This window comes from Pungitius pungitius, chromosome 17 (assembly GCF_949316345.1).
Source record: "Pungitius pungitius chromosome 17, fPunPun2.1, whole genome shotgun sequence".
In the NCBI taxonomy this organism is placed as follows: Eukaryota; Metazoa; Chordata; class Actinopteri; order Perciformes; family Gasterosteidae; genus Pungitius; species Pungitius pungitius.
The window spans coordinates 4,554,914-4,572,976 of NC_084916.1; the positions used below are offsets into that span (position 1 = coordinate 4,554,914).

The 18,063-nt window shown below is 48.8% G+C and overlaps 1 protein-coding gene across 1 annotated transcript in view; it reads right to left on the reverse strand.

The window, feature by feature from the left end:
• Positions 1–7,270: 7,270 nt before the first annotated feature.
• The window catches only part of col11a2 (collagen, type XI, alpha 2), a 38,153-nt gene continuing 27,360 nt past the window's right edge, over positions 7,271–18,063 (reverse strand). The window contains exons 36-65 of the mRNA XM_062558638.1: positions 17,871–17,924; positions 17,658–17,711; positions 17,213–17,266; positions 16,874–17,071; positions 16,693–16,746; positions 16,370–16,477; positions 16,150–16,257; positions 15,927–15,980; positions 15,716–15,769; positions 15,314–15,421; positions 15,157–15,210; positions 14,999–15,052; positions 14,694–14,747; positions 14,530–14,583; positions 14,329–14,436; positions 14,135–14,188; positions 13,956–14,009; positions 13,822–13,875; positions 13,540–13,593; positions 13,195–13,302; positions 13,044–13,097; positions 12,729–12,890; positions 12,563–12,616; positions 12,447–12,482; positions 12,303–12,356; positions 11,929–12,208; positions 11,717–11,829; positions 11,550–11,618; positions 11,218–11,454; positions 7,271–9,736 (exon numbers count right to left, since the gene is read on the reverse strand). Coding sequence (XP_062414622.1) covers positions 9,590–9,736; positions 11,218–11,454; positions 11,550–11,618; positions 11,717–11,829; positions 11,929–12,208; positions 12,303–12,356; positions 12,447–12,482; positions 12,563–12,616; positions 12,729–12,890; positions 13,044–13,097; positions 13,195–13,302; positions 13,540–13,593; positions 13,822–13,875; positions 13,956–14,009; positions 14,135–14,188; positions 14,329–14,436; positions 14,530–14,583; positions 14,694–14,747; positions 14,999–15,052; positions 15,157–15,210; positions 15,314–15,421; positions 15,716–15,769; positions 15,927–15,980; positions 16,150–16,257; positions 16,370–16,477; positions 16,693–16,746; positions 16,874–17,071; positions 17,213–17,266; positions 17,658–17,711; positions 17,871–17,924 — 2,700 coding nt within the window. The 3' untranslated portion in view covers positions 7,271–9,589. The remainder of the gene's footprint in view (positions 9,737–11,217; positions 11,455–11,549; positions 11,619–11,716; positions 11,830–11,928; positions 12,209–12,302; positions 12,357–12,446; positions 12,483–12,562; positions 12,617–12,728; positions 12,891–13,043; positions 13,098–13,194; positions 13,303–13,539; positions 13,594–13,821; positions 13,876–13,955; positions 14,010–14,134; positions 14,189–14,328; positions 14,437–14,529; positions 14,584–14,693; positions 14,748–14,998; positions 15,053–15,156; positions 15,211–15,313; positions 15,422–15,715; positions 15,770–15,926; positions 15,981–16,149; positions 16,258–16,369; positions 16,478–16,692; positions 16,747–16,873; positions 17,072–17,212; positions 17,267–17,657; positions 17,712–17,870; positions 17,925–18,063) is intronic.

Genomic DNA, 18,063 nt, shown 5'->3' on the forward strand with positions numbered 1-18,063 from the left:
ACCATGGTGGGCACAGTGAAGAAAAATAAACCTGAGCTACCTGCTGAAATCTTGCAGGTGAAGGACAGGGCTCCACTTTCCTCAAAGTTTGCTTTTACAGACACCACCACTGTTGTCTCATATTGTCCAAAAAGAAAACGTAATGTGATACTTATGTCGACTCTTCACAAAGATGCAGCTGTGTCATCAGGAAGTGACAAAAAGTCCACAATCATCCTCGACTATAACAGAAACAAAGGAGGAGTGGCCAACCTGGACAAGCTGACTGCCACCTACACTTGCCAGCGAATGACCAGGAGATGGCCAATGGTTGTGTTTTACAACATCCTTGATGTGTCTGCATGTAACACATTTGTGTTGTGGACCCACATCCACCATTTTTGCCACACATGCATCTAAACACACTGTGGAGTCTCTACCCTAGACTGCCCCCGATCAGGTGAGAGTCTCTATTGCAGCACTGGTGTACGCAGAGGGGGCCGGGTGCAGCTCTTGGGGCGGGTCATCGATGGGAGGTACGTCCCCAGATCCATCCTTGATCAGGGTGATATGCTCCCAGCCCCGCCTGCAGGAGCACGGCTGTGCTGAATTGCCAATCAGGGTGTCGGCATAACAGGAGCTGCACCCTGGCCTCTCTGTGTGTGCCTGGCTCGTATCCGGAGCAGAGCTCTCACCATCGGGCGGCAACGACGGGAAACCGAGGACGTTTTAAGTTGGGGATTTTGATACGTGTTTGAGCCGGTGGGACCGGCAGCACGCGGACCGTGTCCTCATCCTATTGTTTTTTGTTTTGTTGGAAATAAAGCCACGCTGACGGCGTGTTCACCCTTCCCCTCCTAACTTTGTGGTTGTTTTGGACCCAGACGCATCACAAGTGGTGGAGTATGCGGGCGGTCTGACCCAAGCAAACCACAGCATGGAGCATACGGCTGCGTTAGCCGCTTTGCTAAAAAGCCAAGCCGAGCTACAGAATGCTGTGAAGGAATTGGTGGGAAGAATAGACAAAGAGGGGAATGCCCCACGGCCTCCAGGCGCCGTTCTCTCCAAACAAAGTCCAGAAGATGATATAGAAGCGTATATTGAAGTATTTGAACGCACCGCTGCTCATGAGCGTTGGCCGGCTGCCGAGTGGGCTAGTATCCTCGCACCCTTCCTCACTGGTGAAGCACAGCGAGCCTGCCGTGACCTGTCCACCGCCGATGCCCGGGACTTCCAGAAGCTGAAGACGGCCATTTTGTCGAGCCATGGCTACAGCCTGCCAGCCCGGGCCCAGCGGTTCCATGCTTGGACCTACCAGCCGGGAGAGGCACCTCGGGCCCAAGTCGCAGGGCTCCGCCGCCTCGCACACCGATGGCTCAACTCGGGCGAGGGACCGCCATGGATCGAGAGACTTGTGATAGATCGTTGCATACGTGCACTGCCGCCCGATGCTCGCAAGTATGCCGCCCAAGTGAGCCCCTTATCGTTGGATGCGCTGGTCGCGCTCCTCGAAAATCACCAGGTGAGCACGGAAATGATGAGGGCAAGCAGGAGCGAGCCACCCAGGGTCACCCCGAGAGAGCCAGCCAGCCGCGACCGCCGCAGAGCGCTGCCGCCACCCAACGCAAGCCAGCCGAGGCCCCCTCCCCATGCTGCGAGAGCCCACCAGGCCCCCCGGAGGTGCTACGTATGTGGTCAGGAAGACCACATCTCCTGGGACTGCCCGGCCCGAGACCAGGATGTCTCCATGGCTTCCGCCACCAGCACAGACGCTGCTCGGCCCTGTCTTCACACCGGCGGTCCCGACCAGCGACATGCCTACGTGCCAGTGAAGATTGGAGACGCCGACGCCCACGCCCTCGTTGATTCTGGGAGTGTCATCACCCTGGTCCATGCTGACTACGCTGACGACCTGACTACCGAGACCGTCCCAGTAACCTGTGTTCACGGGGACGTGAAGCAATATCCAGTGAGCTACGTTGCAGTCCGGACGCCTAAGGGAAATGTCGTCGTCCCCGCTGGAGTGGTCCCCAATCTGCCGGTGCCACTACTCCTCGGCACAGACTTCCCCCTCTTCCCCCGGTTCTGGGGAAGTGGCAAAAGAGACTTACCTGCTGCACCTCGCCGAAGGGGACGTCGGCGTCGGCCGGCCAGCCCCCCAGTGCGCAGAGTCGCCTGCCCCACCTTCCGGCCCAGCACAGAGGGGACCCCCGGGTCGAGCTCCGGGCCGGAGGAGGAGGATGGCGGGACCCCGCCGCCTGACCAGGATGCCTTCGCGGAGTTCCCGGTGGTTGACGCAGTGGCGACCGGCCAAAGGGGTGAGTTCGCCACCGCCCAGTGGGAAGATCCAAACTTAGAGGCGCCTCGTCGGAATGTGATGGCGATCGATGGTAATTTGTGCCCTGGGGTGAATGAGCTACCAAACCCACATTTCTGCATAAGGAACGGTCTGTTGTATAGGGGGGTTCAAGCTAAGGGGGGGGATCTAGTCGAGCAGTTATTGGTGCCAAAGAAGTATGTTTCCCGAGTATTGTATCTAGCACACACTCACCAGCTGGGGGCTCACTTGGGAGTTCAAAAGACATTTGACCGGGTGGTGGCCAGGTTCTACTGGCCGGGGGTGAAAGGTGCCATTGAACAATTTTGCCATGAATGTCCGGAATGTCAGAAGACAGCACCCCGCCCAAACTTCCGAAACCCCTTAGTACCACTCCCCATCATAGGCACCCCGTTTTCACGCATTGCAATGGATATAGTGGGTCCGTTATCCAAATCCAGCCGGGGCCACAAATATATTTTGGTGATAGTTGACTATGCTACGCGGTACCCGGAAGCCATTCCCCTGCGTATGGCCAATGCGAAGAATGTGGCCCACGAACTCATGATGTTATTTAGCCGGGTAGGGATCGCGGACAAAGTTTTAACGGACCAGGGTACATGTTTTATGTCAAGAGTAATGAGTTCCCTGTACAGATGGCTGAAGGTAAAGCGAATACGCACGTCCGTTTACCACCCACAAACGGACGGCCTCGTGGAGAGATTCAACCAGACCCTGAAGAAGATGCTGAAGAAACTGGTGGAGGTAGACGGCAGAGACTGGGACCAGCTCATCCCCTACGTCCTCTTTGCCATTCGAGAGGTTCCCCAGGCGTCCACGGGTTACTCCCCGTTCGAACTACTCTATGGCCGGCGGCCCCGAGGACTTCTAGACCTGGCCAAGGAGGTGTGGGAAAGCCAGCCTTCGCCACATCGCAGCGTGATCGAGCATGTGGAGCGGCTTCAGGAGAGGGCTAAAAAGGTGTGGCCAACTGTCCGGGAACACATGGAAAAGGCCCAGGCGGCCCAAGCCCGCACCTACAACCGAGGCGCCAGCGTACGGGAGTTCCAGCCTGGAGAGAAGGTCCTGGTGTTGGTCCCCACGACGGAATGCAAGTTCCTGGCAAAATGGCAAGGCCCGTTTGAGGTAGTTGAGCGGGTGGGTCCCGTCAACTACCGGGTAAGTCAGCCGGGCCGGCGAAAAGGCCTTCAGATCTACCACGTGAACATTCTAAAGAAGTGGCATGCGGCCGAGCCGCTGCCGTACCCGGCTCTTCTGTCCCCTGTCTCTCCCCAGACTCCAGAGGTGGCCCTTGGAGAGGACCTTGCACCAGGACAGGTCCAGGATATGAAGGAGCTCCTAAGTCGCAGCCGGGACATCTTCTCCGAGCTACCGGGACGCACAAAAGTTGTCCAGCATGACATCGAAACCAGACCAGGGCAAGTGGTCAGACAGAGGCCCTACAGGATACCGGAGGCCCGGCGGACAGCCATACGGGAGGAGGTGAAAAGGATGCTTGACCTCGGCGTGATCGAAGAGTCCTACAGCCCCTGGTCCAGCCCCATTGTCATAGTCCCAAAGCCGGATGGGACCCTGCGGTTCTGCAACGACTTCAGGAAACTGAATGACATTTCAACCTTCGACGCGTATCCCATGCCCCGGGTCGATGAGCTGATTGAGCGATTGGGGCCGGCCAGGTACGTCAGCACCCTGGACCTGACGAAGGGGTACTGGCAGGTCCCTCTGACCCCAAGGGCAAGGCCTAAGACCGCCTTTGCCACCCCAGACGGACTGTTCCAGTACCGGGTCCTACCCTTCGGCGTCCATGGTGCTCCCGCGACCTTCCAGAGGCTTATGGATCAAGTCCTCAGGCCCCTGCGATCATTCGCCGCCGCCTACCTAGATGACATCGTGGTCCACAGCGCAACCTGGGTCCAACACCTGGAGCACCTGGAGGCGGTGCTGGGCGCACTACGACGGGCCGGGCTAACGGCCAACGCAAAGAAGTGCCGACTAGGATGGACCGAAACTGACTACCTGGGCTACACAATAGGGAGGGGCTGCGTGAAGCCCCAGGTACGGAAGATCGAGAAGATCCAACAGTGGCCACACCCAGTGACGAAGAAGCAAGTGAAGTCCTTCCTGGGGTTAGTGGGCTACTACCAGAAATTTGTGAAAAACTTTGCCACAGTCGCAGCCCCCCTCCACGAACTGACCCGGAAGAATCTGCCCCACCATGTGAAGTGGACCAGGGAGGCTGAAGAGGCGTTCCAGACCCTGAAGAAAGCCCTGTGTGAGGAACCGGTGTTGGTGGCCCCTGACTTCTCGAAGCCCTTTGTCCTCCACACGGACGCCTCTGGGACCGGCATTGGATGTAACATAACGTTACTTGTCCAAATGAAAAAGGCCTCAAATCATTAATGTCAAGGCATTCTCTTCAGATTCGTTTTTTTTACCCGATAGTAACTGTTTTTTATTGTTTTTAATTGCATTATGCCTGGTTTGTTTGTTGGTTTTATTGTTTATCTGTGCTATATACTGTATGTACTGGTTTTACTTTAAAATGTCTACCATGAGTACCATGTAAAGCGCTATTTCAGTAAAATGTATTAATATCATTACTAACAAATGGTATTCTCTTAATGTACAATCTGGTATATATATGCCTTCCACACACTATGTTGTCTGGATTGTATTTATGGTAATGCAGAGACACTCACCTCCTGAACAAAGCTCACCTGATCCCCAGGTTCACCTCTCTCTGAACCTTTTAAGTTTTTATTTATTATAGTTATTGGTGGTAGTATTAATAAAGCTATAATCATCTGTAATAGTTGAATTCACTCAATATGACCTCACCCTTCCATTCATTGTAAATGACTTTCAACCCCATTCTTGATCGTTTCATCATTTTAAAGAACTTCACTGATGTGGTTATTCTCTGTGCTTAAATACAGCTGCAGGTGAAGAGACATGTAGGACCACACCTAGCACAGCAGCCGGTGAAACAGAGCATGCAGCAGGTAATCTATTTCATAATCTTTATTTGACTTTACACTTACAAAACAATTTATTAACACCTAATTCAAATTTTTGAATAATTGTTTACTCTAAAACATTACTGATCCTGTTAACAGAAGAAAAATGTTTTTTAGATGCATTTACTGCCTGTCGTATGACTCACAAGATCAGTAATAAATCTCAACATATGACCAAGAGAAAAAATCAGTCATTGTATTGCAGAGGTGTGGACTCGAGTCATGTGACTTGGACTCGAGTCAGACCCGAGTCATGAATTTGATGACTTGAGACTCGACTCGACAAAACGTACAAAGACTTGCAACTCGACTTGGACTTTAACATCGATGACTCGTGACATCACTTGGACTCGAGCCTTTTGACTCGAGAAGACTTGCTACTTCCCATGAAAACTGGGGGAAAACATTTTCACACGGCCGCGCCGCTCAGTTTATCTGCCGCTGTCAAAAAATGTGCGCCACCTGTATGCAGAGAGCGCGCGCTGCCTGCTCGACATCCAATCACTGCAGTCCATTTGACCGTATCAACGAGACAGCTCGTTCATGGTTACAAAAATCGGGATTTTTTAACCCGGATTCAGACTCCGATGGAAATCCTCGCCAACATTATGTCAACGTCCGTTTTAAAGTACTGTAATGAGCTGAGTTAATGTTATTAGTTAATCAGTTATGCAGATGTTGCATGTGTTCACGTTATGCTCTGTTACCAGCTGTAGTTACGCGAGACAACCCGAGTTTTGGGGGGCCGTGTATGCGGAAGTGTTCGTTCGGCGTGGTGACGGCCAACAGTGACCGAAGTTGAGTTGTTTTATATAAATAAATGCACCGGAGTTGCAAGCCAGTCATCGCCTCCTTATTTACGCTGCAGCATTGGGGTGAGCGTTACAGTACTATAACACGGTCACAGTCGATCCACCATTACCCTTCCCTTCGTAGTCTAGGTCTGTGAGGCAGCGCACCATCACCCAGGGTTCCCCGTCCCCACTATAATAAGAGGACTCGAAATGACTTGAAACTAAAATGGTACGACTTCTGACTCGACTTGATGGCTTTGACTTTTGACTCGACTTGCCTCGTCTTTGACTCGACTTGACTCGGGACACGAGGGCAACGAGACTTACTTGTGACTTGCATAACAATGACTTGGTCCCACCTCTGTTGTATTGCCTATTGCCATAATCTGTATTAATAGATGAACATCAATTGTATGTATTTGCCTTCAGGTGAAGGAGCAACAGACAACTCGCCCTGATTCTGCACTACAGCCTGCAGACACTTTCTTCCCCACAACAAGTTCTGATGTCCATGAGTCCATCAGGGAAGAACTGATTGATCCTGCTGACTAGCCAAAGTTACTAAAAATTAAAATATTCTGAGACCATTATATGTGCTTGTAGTACATTTATCAAATATACATGTACAATATAATACAAACAACATAGTGTACCTATAATGTATAGCAGAATGATAACATGGAATGGAAGTGGTTCAAAGTGGCCGTAAGTGGGAGGGCGCAAATCTTAGTATCGCCTAGGGCAGTGTTTCTCAACTGGTGGGTCGCGCGGACCCGTTTGTAGTGGGTCGCGGGGCTTTGCGTGGAAAAGTAATTGAAAAAAATAAATAAAAAATCATCCTGTGATTTTATTTTGAAGGGACTTGCAGCGGAGTTTTGTCTTTTTTTCCGGCTCGTCCGTCCGTGTTTTCCGTCAGCGCAATTAGAACGCGGAACCCCCCCCCCGTCGACACCGCTAGTGAACGCTGCAGCACCCCCCCCCGTTGACCGATCGAATTTGGTCACGGCTTGTCGTTAAGGGGTAAAGGTGGGTCCCGGAGCCAGACAAGTTGATAACCACTGGTCTAGAGCAGTGTTTCTCAACTGGCTGGGGGACCCGTTTGTAGTGGGTCGCGGGGCTTTGCGTGGAAAAGTAATTGAAAAAAAATCATCCTGTGATTTTATTTTGAAGGGACTTGCAGCGAAGTTTCGTCATTTTTTCCGGCTCGTCCGTCCATGTTTTCCGTCAGCGCGGCAATTAGAACCCATCAGAAACACGATAATTTATGTATGATTAAACCTGGCACATCATGTGAATTGTAAGACGAAGCACTTCCAGCTCCTACAAGCTGCAATACCAGTAAATAACCCTCACATATGACGGTGTGTCCTGTCTGTTTCGGTTTGGGACTCATGAGAAGCGAGGAGAACTACTGATGACTACCCATCAGTTTGGAAATAAAACCAAGAGGCAAGCAGCTCTTTTTAAAAGAGTATATATTACAGAGACAATTAAAAAAAATACTTACACACATTATAAAATAATACTTTTTTTCTCTTTCAGCACCATATTTGTTTTTTAGTTGAAACTGGTTTCAACAGTAAAAGCACACAGATATTTGAGGTCATTCACTTTGGAGAATCTCAATGTCGGAAATTTCAATTTTTAGTTTTAGCTTTGCTACCCCCGTTTTCCCTGCTATAGTAAAAATAAAAATAAAAGGACAAACAATAAAAATAAAAAATAAAAGCAGAACCCTAGTCTGATCCCCCCCTCCCTCACAGCCACGCTGTACACCGCTCGTCTCCTCCCTCTCCGTGGTCTCAGCAGAGGGATGCGAGTCACGCCCTTCAGCCCCCCCCCCTCAGATCATCACGGGGGCCGACTCAGCAATCATCTCAAAGCCCAGTGACCCATTCACCTGAGAGCCAAAAGCCAAACAGTAGCAACCACAAGGAGATGTGACAGAACTGCAGAGTCTCGTTTAATCGTCACAGAGGAAGCACAGTACAGTCGGGGACTTTACAATGAGATATGGCCACACATTGTTTGCTTGTACAAGAGGAGCTTGGATGTAAAGCACCATCAGTGAGTCACTCGCTTCCCTTCAGTCACAGGAAATAAATACAAATGAAATATACCACATTTGACTGGCATATTTGGTGGTCCTTGCATTATTCAATCACAAAGTACCCTGTTTTAAATAAATAAGATAGAATATCACTATTTCTGTACAAATGTAATGTAATGCACATTTCCCCTAGTAAAATACTTCTATGAACCTGTAAAGAGACTAAAGAGTGGGACTCAGGGGGGAGGGGGTGGATATAGGTTTTATGCGTTGGTATAATTAGCACCTTGCCACACAGTTTCTTTCAGTAAAGCATGCGTTTTATTCACTGCTGCATGGAAAAAGAAGGAGGGAACTCTCAGATACATGTTTAAGCCCTGATGATGCGCAATCACAAGATGGAAAAGAACGATGAAGGAACCCAGAAGGTGACCCAGCAGACGCAGGACCGGTGCGTGGTAGTGACCCAGCAGAAGAAGCACCAGTGACAGCGAGAACAATCACATCAGGTTCAGCACAGTTTGGAAAAGTAATGGCTTTTAAATTCACTGATCTGTTCAACGACAGGAGAGACCATCGCGTTTACAAAAAGGAGTCACATGGACTGCGTTCACCTCGCTGCATGACACCAGGTGAACGTGTTCCATCCTTCCTGAGCAGGTGAGCACACGGAGAATCTTACAAAGACACCAAAAAGGAGTGATTTAATGGGAACAACATGGCTGACAGGTCACTGCGCGTTCTATTCTCACACAACTCGTCCACTGGGGTGTACGTCTCAGGTAAAAGGCCCGTTCAAAGCTTCCCATGGTGAACCCCTCCTCACCTGGATCAAAAGAAGTGGAATCAGTGTGTGGGGGGTGACTTTGAGGGGAGGTAGAGCACTATGAGAGGGTACAGTAAGAGAGACACAGCGGGGAGAAGAGATGACTGAGGGGGGGGTCAGAGACTAGGGGGGTGGAGGGGGGGGTTCGGGCCTCAAGTAGGCGGCAGCCCTCCTTCCGGGCCGGCCCCTTTCCTGCAGGTGAAGGAATCACTGCTTGGTTCCGATGAACTCGCTCCTGGTTTTTCTTCCAAACGATGGTCTCCTCTCCGCATGTTTCTTTGGTATTTCTCTCCTCTTTAACTTTTTTTGACGTCCATTAATTGTTGGGAGGATGTCGTTTTCCCCGGACACATGCTCCAGAGTGAGTGTTTGTCTCACAAAAGCATGTGTGTGTGTAGATGTGTGTGTGTGTGTGTGTGTCAGTGGGTTTGTGTTTCATACAATTTACAAGTTAATTTACAAATTACTGGTCGTGTGTTTCTCGTATATAAGTGTTTCTCGAAGTGTGTGTGTGTGCATGAGTGACTGCACGTGTAGATTCTTTGCGTGGTTGTGTGTGTCTGTGTGTGTGTGTGTGTGTGTGTTTTAGCCTTGGAAACAGACAGGTCCCACTTCAAAGCCAAACTGCTGGTTGCTCTCCCCAAAGTCTGACACCTTGACGTCCAGCAGAGGTAGATGCTCCACCTGTGGTGTGATGATCTCCAGGACTGTCCGGTCAAAGCCCTTACGGTACTGCATAGAGAGAGAGAGAGAGAGAGAGAGAGACACACATCAGCCAGATGTTCATATCGTTGAACTCTGCATTATATAACATCACCAACAATAATACTGGTAAATATGCCAAAAGGCAACTTTCCTTTTCACACTTTTCTTTTGCCTTTTTACCACAGACAGAAAACATAATTACAATTGTTACAATGAATAAGAACAAGAAAGGGATCTGGATTGGTCCACCCTCTCAAAAGCAGGATGAATCCTGAGACATATTCAGGTTGATATCTTGTGTTATCGTTAACGTACAAACATCTTCCATTTCTCCCACTTCTCACTAAGTCGCTCCTCTTGAGGTCTTATTCTGTGAGGTTCCCAGGTTCAAACATCTATCTTGTGATGGTGGTTCTATCTCCTGCCATCTCTGTGTAACAGCCTCGTTACTAGCTGCTAGCACACAGTATTTCCTGTTATAGTAGAGAAGCATCCATGACTATGGATGTCAATAACAATAAACCTGTGGATTTTCCCCCAAAAACAATTACACCAATTTCTGGCCAAAATACATGGGAGTAGTTTACTCTATATAGTACATAATGTAATAATAGTAAAATTTGCACCAGGTAATTGTTCCTATTTCAGTTTTAAATAAAATGTTGTATTTTTCAGATGTTAATAAACAGTTGTCCAATTTTCACCAGGTTTATTTTCTGTTTTATTTCTCAGTCAAAAAAATCCCTTATTTGTAGATATCTAAAGTGGTCCTGGTTATTTAGTGAGTATTTGTCTTTCAGCTGCTGGAAACTCACAAAACCTCCATCTTTAATAACTGTGCATGTGTTATTCCATATGGAATCCATTGTTTAAACCTCTGATCAAGAACACATACAATGTGTACTGTAGGCTATCGTTCAACCCTGAGCTCTTCTTATAAACTCCAATTTAAACCATATTGGGTGGCAACCTCCATTTGTTCAAGTAGGTCTTTTGCTATATTTATGGCTCCGGTGAGACTTTGAATTCCCCTTCCCCCAACATATCATTGTAGGTTTTTAAATTTTGCTTCTGAATAATAAAAACGCGGCTTTCTTTGACGACAACATGGAAGCAGAGTGGTGATTTTGTGATACAGTGTTTTGGTTTCTCCTGGGACTTGCAGTGAAAGGGAACACAGTGTTATATTGTCTTAGCTGTAAGTGAGCAGACAACATATTTTATGTATGAAATGTCTATCGATAATATCTACAGCAGGTTGACCATAAGTCTATCTTAAATCTTGCCATGAATCAGCATTATTTCGCTCTCAATGTGATGTATTTCCTGTTGAAACATCATTTTGAGGTAGGGCATAGCTCATCCTAAATCAAATAAAGCATAAATAATATTCATCATTAAAGTCAATAAAGTGCAGCATGGGGTCAGTACGTAAGGGCCACTGTTTTCTACAGGTCTCATACTGAATCAGTGTGTGTGTGTGTGTGTTTGTGTGTGTGTGAACTCACAGAGCAGCCATCCACCAAGGCCTTGATGTAAGGGTTGGTCTCGTAGCTCAGCTTCTCGTCGTTGGCCCCCTGGAGCTGCAGCGCCCTGCTGTAGTCGTTCTTGGCGCTGCGGTCGGCCCAGGCCACTGAGCGGTGGCAGTGGTACGTGAGGTTCTGGCGGGCCTGGACGCTGAGGAGACGCAGGAAGCCCAGCTGGACCACGCCCACGGGCTCACCGGTAGAGTCCACATAGGAGAACTGGGGGGACAACATGGGACAGGAGATGGTGAACTGAAATAAAGAGTCGTTTAGTAAAGACCGAGTTGGACTGTGAGCTGGAAAGGATTACCAACCTTACTACCAGTAGTGAACTGGCTGTACCAGGAACCGGGAGTCTCATCATCCCAGGAACTCATCTTCACCTGCCACCAGGATGGTCCACAAGTATTAGCTCATCTTACATTGTGGACGGATAGAGGAATAATGCTTGTGATGTTTTTTTGTTCTTTGGTGGACTGACCGTGTTGATGTTCCTGTTGGGGTACAAGCAGGTTTCTGCTCCGCTGGTGAAGTTACAGAAGACCTTGAATGAGTCTCTGGAGCAGCCCTGGTTGGGGTCGATCCAGTACTCTCCTGCAGAGGGCAGCAGAGAAACAAAACAAGGTGGAAAACCCGACAGAGGGAGACGTGACGGAGCAGGAGGCGGCTCCAGATTTCGGTCGAGGCCCTTACCGTCTTTGAGCTCCGGCTGGCTCAGGTGCAGGTCCTGGCAGGTGCGGGCCGGGCTGTCCTGGGTGCCGAGGGGGAAACGCAGGGTGTCGATCTCGTGTCTCAGGGAGTTGAGCGAGCCGAAGATCTCCTCCATGCCTTCGGTGCCCATTAGGAACTCGGTGCCAGCGGCGTCAGACGCGGCCATGTCGGCGTCAGGGAGCAGCTGGCTGGCATCGATGGAGCGCTTGGACTTGGGACTCCTCTGGATGGGCAGAGGCTGAATGACCTCGCCTGGTGGGCCCTGCGAGGCAAGTTTACGTTTTAATCCATGATCTGACAATCGCAGGTGAGTAGCTCAAAGTGGGCGTAACTTTAAAAAACAGTGAAGGACTCACAGGGGATCCGGGGGGTCCTTGGACACCTTTTTCTCCCTTTGGACCAGCTCCACCCTAAAACCAGATCCAAAGGAGCATCACTGCATTGGATCCACGCTGAGGCCTCTCTTTATTTCATTGGGCCACAAACACTCTTATACTCACAGAAGAGCCCTTAGCTCCCTTGACACCTTGAGGACCCTGGAAAAGACACAAGGCGTTAGTCCATTGATGGTAATAACATCTTGGGAACAGAGGCAGGAGGAAGATACGGCACTTACAGGCAGCCCAGCAGGACCAGAAGGTCCGATGGGTCCGGAGCCTCCAGACATCCCCTGCGGTGCAACACGATACAGGTCAGGCAACGGTTCACATGTGACTGAATGAAGGACAGCAATGGTGGTTGAGTTGCCCCCCTCTAACTGAAGTGCCAGAGGTCAGACTTACAGACTCTCCCTTTGATCCAGAGGATCCCTGAGGTCCAGGCAAACCTCTGTCTCCCTTCTCCCCCTGCTCTCCTGGGGCGCCGGGGAGACCGAGAAGACCAGGATGTCCCTTCTCTCCCTTGGCACCTGGGTCTCCGCGCAGACCGAGCAAACCAGGAGGTCCCTGCAGCAGGAGAAGACAAGAAAGGAGGGGAAGACAGGGAGGAGGTTGTTGTGGAGACGAGAACCATGGAGAAGACGAAGAGGGAGACAGGAAGAGGACGGTTTGAGAGATGAGATGTCACAGTGCACAGTAGATGTCACGGTCTGATCTTACGATGGGTCCAGGTGGTCCTTTCTGTCCGGCGAGTCCTGGAGATCCTTGTTCCCCCTGAGACACAGCATCGAGCAGGGAGAGGATACATGAGTGTCACGAGTTACTGCATCGCCTCACAGTCCAATCCTGCTACACATGAATCTGTGCTGACCACTGATCCTGGGAGCCCCCTGAGGCCGTCTGTTCCTGGTTTTCCTGGTTGACCCTGGGGGCCGACGGGGCCGGTCTTTCCTGGGGGGCCGATAGCACCCGTGTCTCCCTGGAAAAGATGATTATGATGAGAAACATGATCAGTTATTTGATCCATTGTACATACGTAGAAGCTATGTATCACCATTGCCAAAAAAGAGAAGATACCTGCAAAATAAATTAAATATGAAAGACGAATATATCAATGTTTTTTAGAATTAAATCAGAGTTTGTCATTCATCCTGGTATGGGATGGTTAAGTGGAAGCATCATAACCAGGAAGCTGGTTCCAGAGCTCTGGACTCACCTTCGTCCCCTTCTCTCCCTGACGTCCCTCTGGTCCTTTTGTTCCAGCAGGGCCCTGGAAAATAAAACTTTCATTATAACCAGTGTCGTAATGACTTCAGTGGATCTCCAGATGGAACATTTATTTCAAAGGTTTCTGGGCGGCTGTAGACTTTATAACGTCCTTTACTTCAATTGATTTAGACTTTATTTGATAAGGAGATCAGGGGGGCATTAGAATTATATATATTATATTATTATATTATATATTTTTACTTTTTTTTTAATCCAATAACGACCTTACCCTCTTCCCTAGGGGGCCTGGAGGTCCGTTCTCACCAGATGGTCCTGGGGAGCCCTGCAGTAGAAGCCAGAAAGAGCAGGTTGAGAGCACTGGGGCATCTAGACGTCACTCACATATCTGCATTGGTAACTTACAGATTCTCCTGATTCACCATCTTCTCCTCTCTCTCCCTTCGCACCATCTTGACCCTGAGAGAAGGGTTAGGGTTAATGTCAGAATGAGTACAAGGACTCCAAAGACCATCGGTGGTCTCAGATCTCAATATCTATACATTATCTAGCAATGTACGATGCTGATATAAAGGTGCACTCACTCTGGGTCCAACCTCCCCAGGGGGACCGGGATCACCAGGGAAACCAACCGGGCCCTGAAGACAAAGACAAACACAAAACAACTGAATTTAGCCCATTTAAATGTGGTGTACAGTCTAAAGAATTTACATCACTTGCTCCTTCTGGAGGCAATTCAGAGTGCATTGATGTTTGTGTGTGACATTGTGTGTCATACAGGGTTTCCTTTGGGTCCATCATCTCCAGGTCCTCCTCGTCCTCCAGCACCTCCAGCTGTTCCAGGTTGTCCGGCTTCTCCCTTCTCTCCGCGCTCTCCTCGAGGTCCCTGCCAACACGAGCACAGGTCTCTCTGTTTACTCCTGGAGGCTCTCAACCAGTCAGTAAAGGGTTACTTCGGTACAGTCACTCAGAAGCTCACCTTCTTTCCGGGCTCCCCTACGATTCCAGGTGGTCCGCCCTCACCAGGCTCTCCCTGTGGAGGACAACAACACTTAGTTTGATACTTTATTTCTGCAGACGCCATCAAACTCATAAAGAAACAGTGCTTTGATGTTAGCAAATGAATTGTATGTATGTCTGCACCTTCTCTCCATTAGGTCCAGGATTACCCAAACCACCAGGAGGACCTTGAGGACCCTGATAAACAAAGTCAAACAAAACATTGAAATAATTCCTGTAGAATTGGTTAATAGTAAATTAATATAGAAGAGCCACTTCACATATTAACTACCTAACTAACAACAAGTTGTTGGATCACAACTTGAAATAACTGTATAGAATCATGATGCAGAATGATTTTAACAAACCAAACCAACTATTGCAGAGTAATGGTTTATGAAACCAGTGACAGCCAGTATCATACAGGTACAGATCAAAGGATCACTCACGTCTGCACCGCTGGGTCCAGCAGGGCCACGGGGTCCTGGGGGACCTGGAGGACCCTGGAAACACAAAGAGGCTCACCCTTTAATCCATTCTCATTTTGTTGAGATGAAATGACCCCCACCAGTTGTAATGACCGATATCGTGTGTTTGTGAGACTCACCAGAGGTCCAACATCTCCTGTCTCTCCCTTCTCACCTGGTGGTCCCGGCAATCCCTGCAGAGGTGAACGTTAAGTTAAGTTTAGCAACTTCATCTCAATGTTTGTACAATTGTCTAAAATAACAATGAAGTGACACTTAATGACATTTTTATTTGACCTGTAATCCGATGGGTCCTGGGGCTCCTGGGAATCCTCTGGTTCCTTCATCACCTTTGGATCCAAATGGCCCCTGCTGGCCCCTTGGTCCAAGCTCTCCATCAGCACCCTGCACCACAGAAGAAAAAAATAGATATGAACAGATAACAAAGAGTTTACTGAAGACATTGTGCTCTTTTACTCATGATAGTGATTCAATGTTCGATATTGATCGCTGTAGCGTTTAATTTATTTCATATCCTTGGAATAAAGCACTGAGTTTGTAGCATGAGCAGTGACACCAAATAAGGAGTAGAAACTCATCTGGGACTAAAGGCACACGATCAGGGAACAGGTGCAACCGAGGGGCGCTGCACACCGCCTCGTTTGCTCTTCAAAGAGTTGAGTAAGAGTTTGTACTCACAGCAGGACCGGGCTGACCAACAGGACCCATTGGCCCGGGTGGGCCAGGAGGACCCTACCAACAAACAAAAGACAAGCATACCAACAATAAGCATAACCGCAGTGACACGATGGAAAGAAACACGCTGTTTGATTTTCTCAAAGAAGATCCTGATCATTTCTGACTGAGGGAGATCATAAGACTTGATATACTGTACGTCAGCGCCACTCACATGCTCTCCTTTTCCTCCCTTGGCCCCCTTCTGGCCGTGCTCTCCAACTTCACCCTGCACGGAGCGAGAAACATCACGTTACAGCAACGAGGCAAAGAGGCAAAGAGGCAATGTAATGGGAAGCCCTAGAAAGATTTGCAGGCCCCAATGTGACCAGCTAGTTGGACCATCAGGGAACTGGGGTATTTTCTAAAAGGACGTGTTGGCCTGAAAAGTGACTGGCCTTGTCTCCGTCCTCTCCGGCTATTCCCGGTGATCCCGCCGGGCCAGGCAGACCCACAGGACCCTGCACTCCATCACGGCCGGCCGGGCCGATTGGACCTTTTTCCCCCTTAACAGGAGAAAAAGAACAAAGCGAAGAATCAACACTTGAATCAGAGTTAAATTCAAATGATGAGTCTAATGCGCTATTGACATTGGATAAACATTTGAAGAAAACTCACAGGAACTCCTTTCTCTCCAGATGATCCAGGAGGCCCCTGAGGGCCAGGTCTGCCAGGAGGTCCAACAGGTCCAGCAGTACCAGCTTGTCCCCTTTCACCAGGAGACCCCTATAGCGGTAAACATCAAAAAGACAGCGTCGATTACAGAAAGTACTGTAAAGTAAAACAATTACATCATCAAATCACATTTGACATTTTTGGAATTATAAAAAAGCTTGAAAATATAGATTAACCTAACTCAACGTAACTTACAGTATATACTATTGTACTTTAAAGGGTGCGCTGGTTGGATATTTCTGAATTAATTTTGCTTTGAAACGTACCGCGGATCCAGGAGGTCCGGCAGGTCCTTCACTTCCCTTCAGTCCTCCACCTCCCTGCAAGAAAAGACATGAAAGCATTAAACACTGATGTGTCTCCTAACCTCCGCCTCTCTCCAATCTACTGCCTTCAAAGTGGTCAATATAACAACGGAGCTCAGTACGCAGTGTTGGTCATACTAACAGGGGTTCCAGGTAGTCCTCTCTCCCCAGGGAAGCCTCTCAGTCCTGGGGGTCCGTCTTTACCGGGGCCTCCAGAGGGTCCAGGGTCTCCTTTGGTGCCTTCCTTGCCTGAGGGACCAGAAAGTCCCTGCTCTCCAGGTGGACCTGGGGGTCCAGGGTGGCCACGTTCGCCCATAGGGCCGGTCTCCCCTGATGGACCCTGGAGGATGGAGATGGAGAGGTGCACAGAGAGGAAGAAGATGTTGGGAAAAAAGAGAAGAGAAGAGTTTTGTCGTTTTGGAAAACAATGTGGTCTACAGTTTGAGTAAAGAACAAAGTCTGCACCATTTAAAAGACTCACCTGAGGTCCAACGACTCCAGGAGGTCCAGGTGGACCCGTTTTACCTTGGAAGCCCTGGAGAAGAGACACGCAGTGAGCAAAACCAACTAAGAAAGGTGGATGTGGGGAACTTTGGGGTTGATTGTGATCAAACAAACTACAACTGATGTGTGTCAAGCAGTTTGACTGCAGCCATGAAGAACATGAGAAGACTTAACGCTTTTTCATTCATGACAAATCTCCATCAGGTACATTTTCCAAATGACTGGAATCAGAGTAAAAGTCCTAAACATCGACAGTTCAAACAGGTGAAATGCCTGCATTGAGCTTTCTGAAATGTTATGTTGAAAAATGCGGATTAAGGGAAATCGTGACCTTTTGTAAATTTAAGAGAAATCTCCAGATTCAAATCGATAATGTGTAGTAAAACAAACAACTTTACGAGTTATGAGAAAATTCTCCTTACAACTTCTCCTCTCTGCCCGGGGTGTCCAGGCAGCCCGTCCTTTCCAGGTGGCCCCTGAAAGGATAAATAGACCATCAAATATCAATTGATTCTGAACAAGGAAAAACAATGATCATGTTGGACGAATCCAGCTTTCAACAATTCTCTTCTACACGGCCGAGAGGTGCCACTGTGAGGCATCTACTACCAAGTATGATTAAAACGTTTTCTTACAGGAGGTCCTTTGGGTCCAGGGAAACCATTGGCTCCTTGAGGTCCGGGCAATCCCTGGTGACACAACAACAAAACTTCTATTTACAACTATTTATGTAACATTTGTAAACCGGGCCATACACACAATCTTTTTTTATTTACAATAATAATGCAAAGATTAGAACATAAGCTGTGGCTCTCCACAGGATGGGAT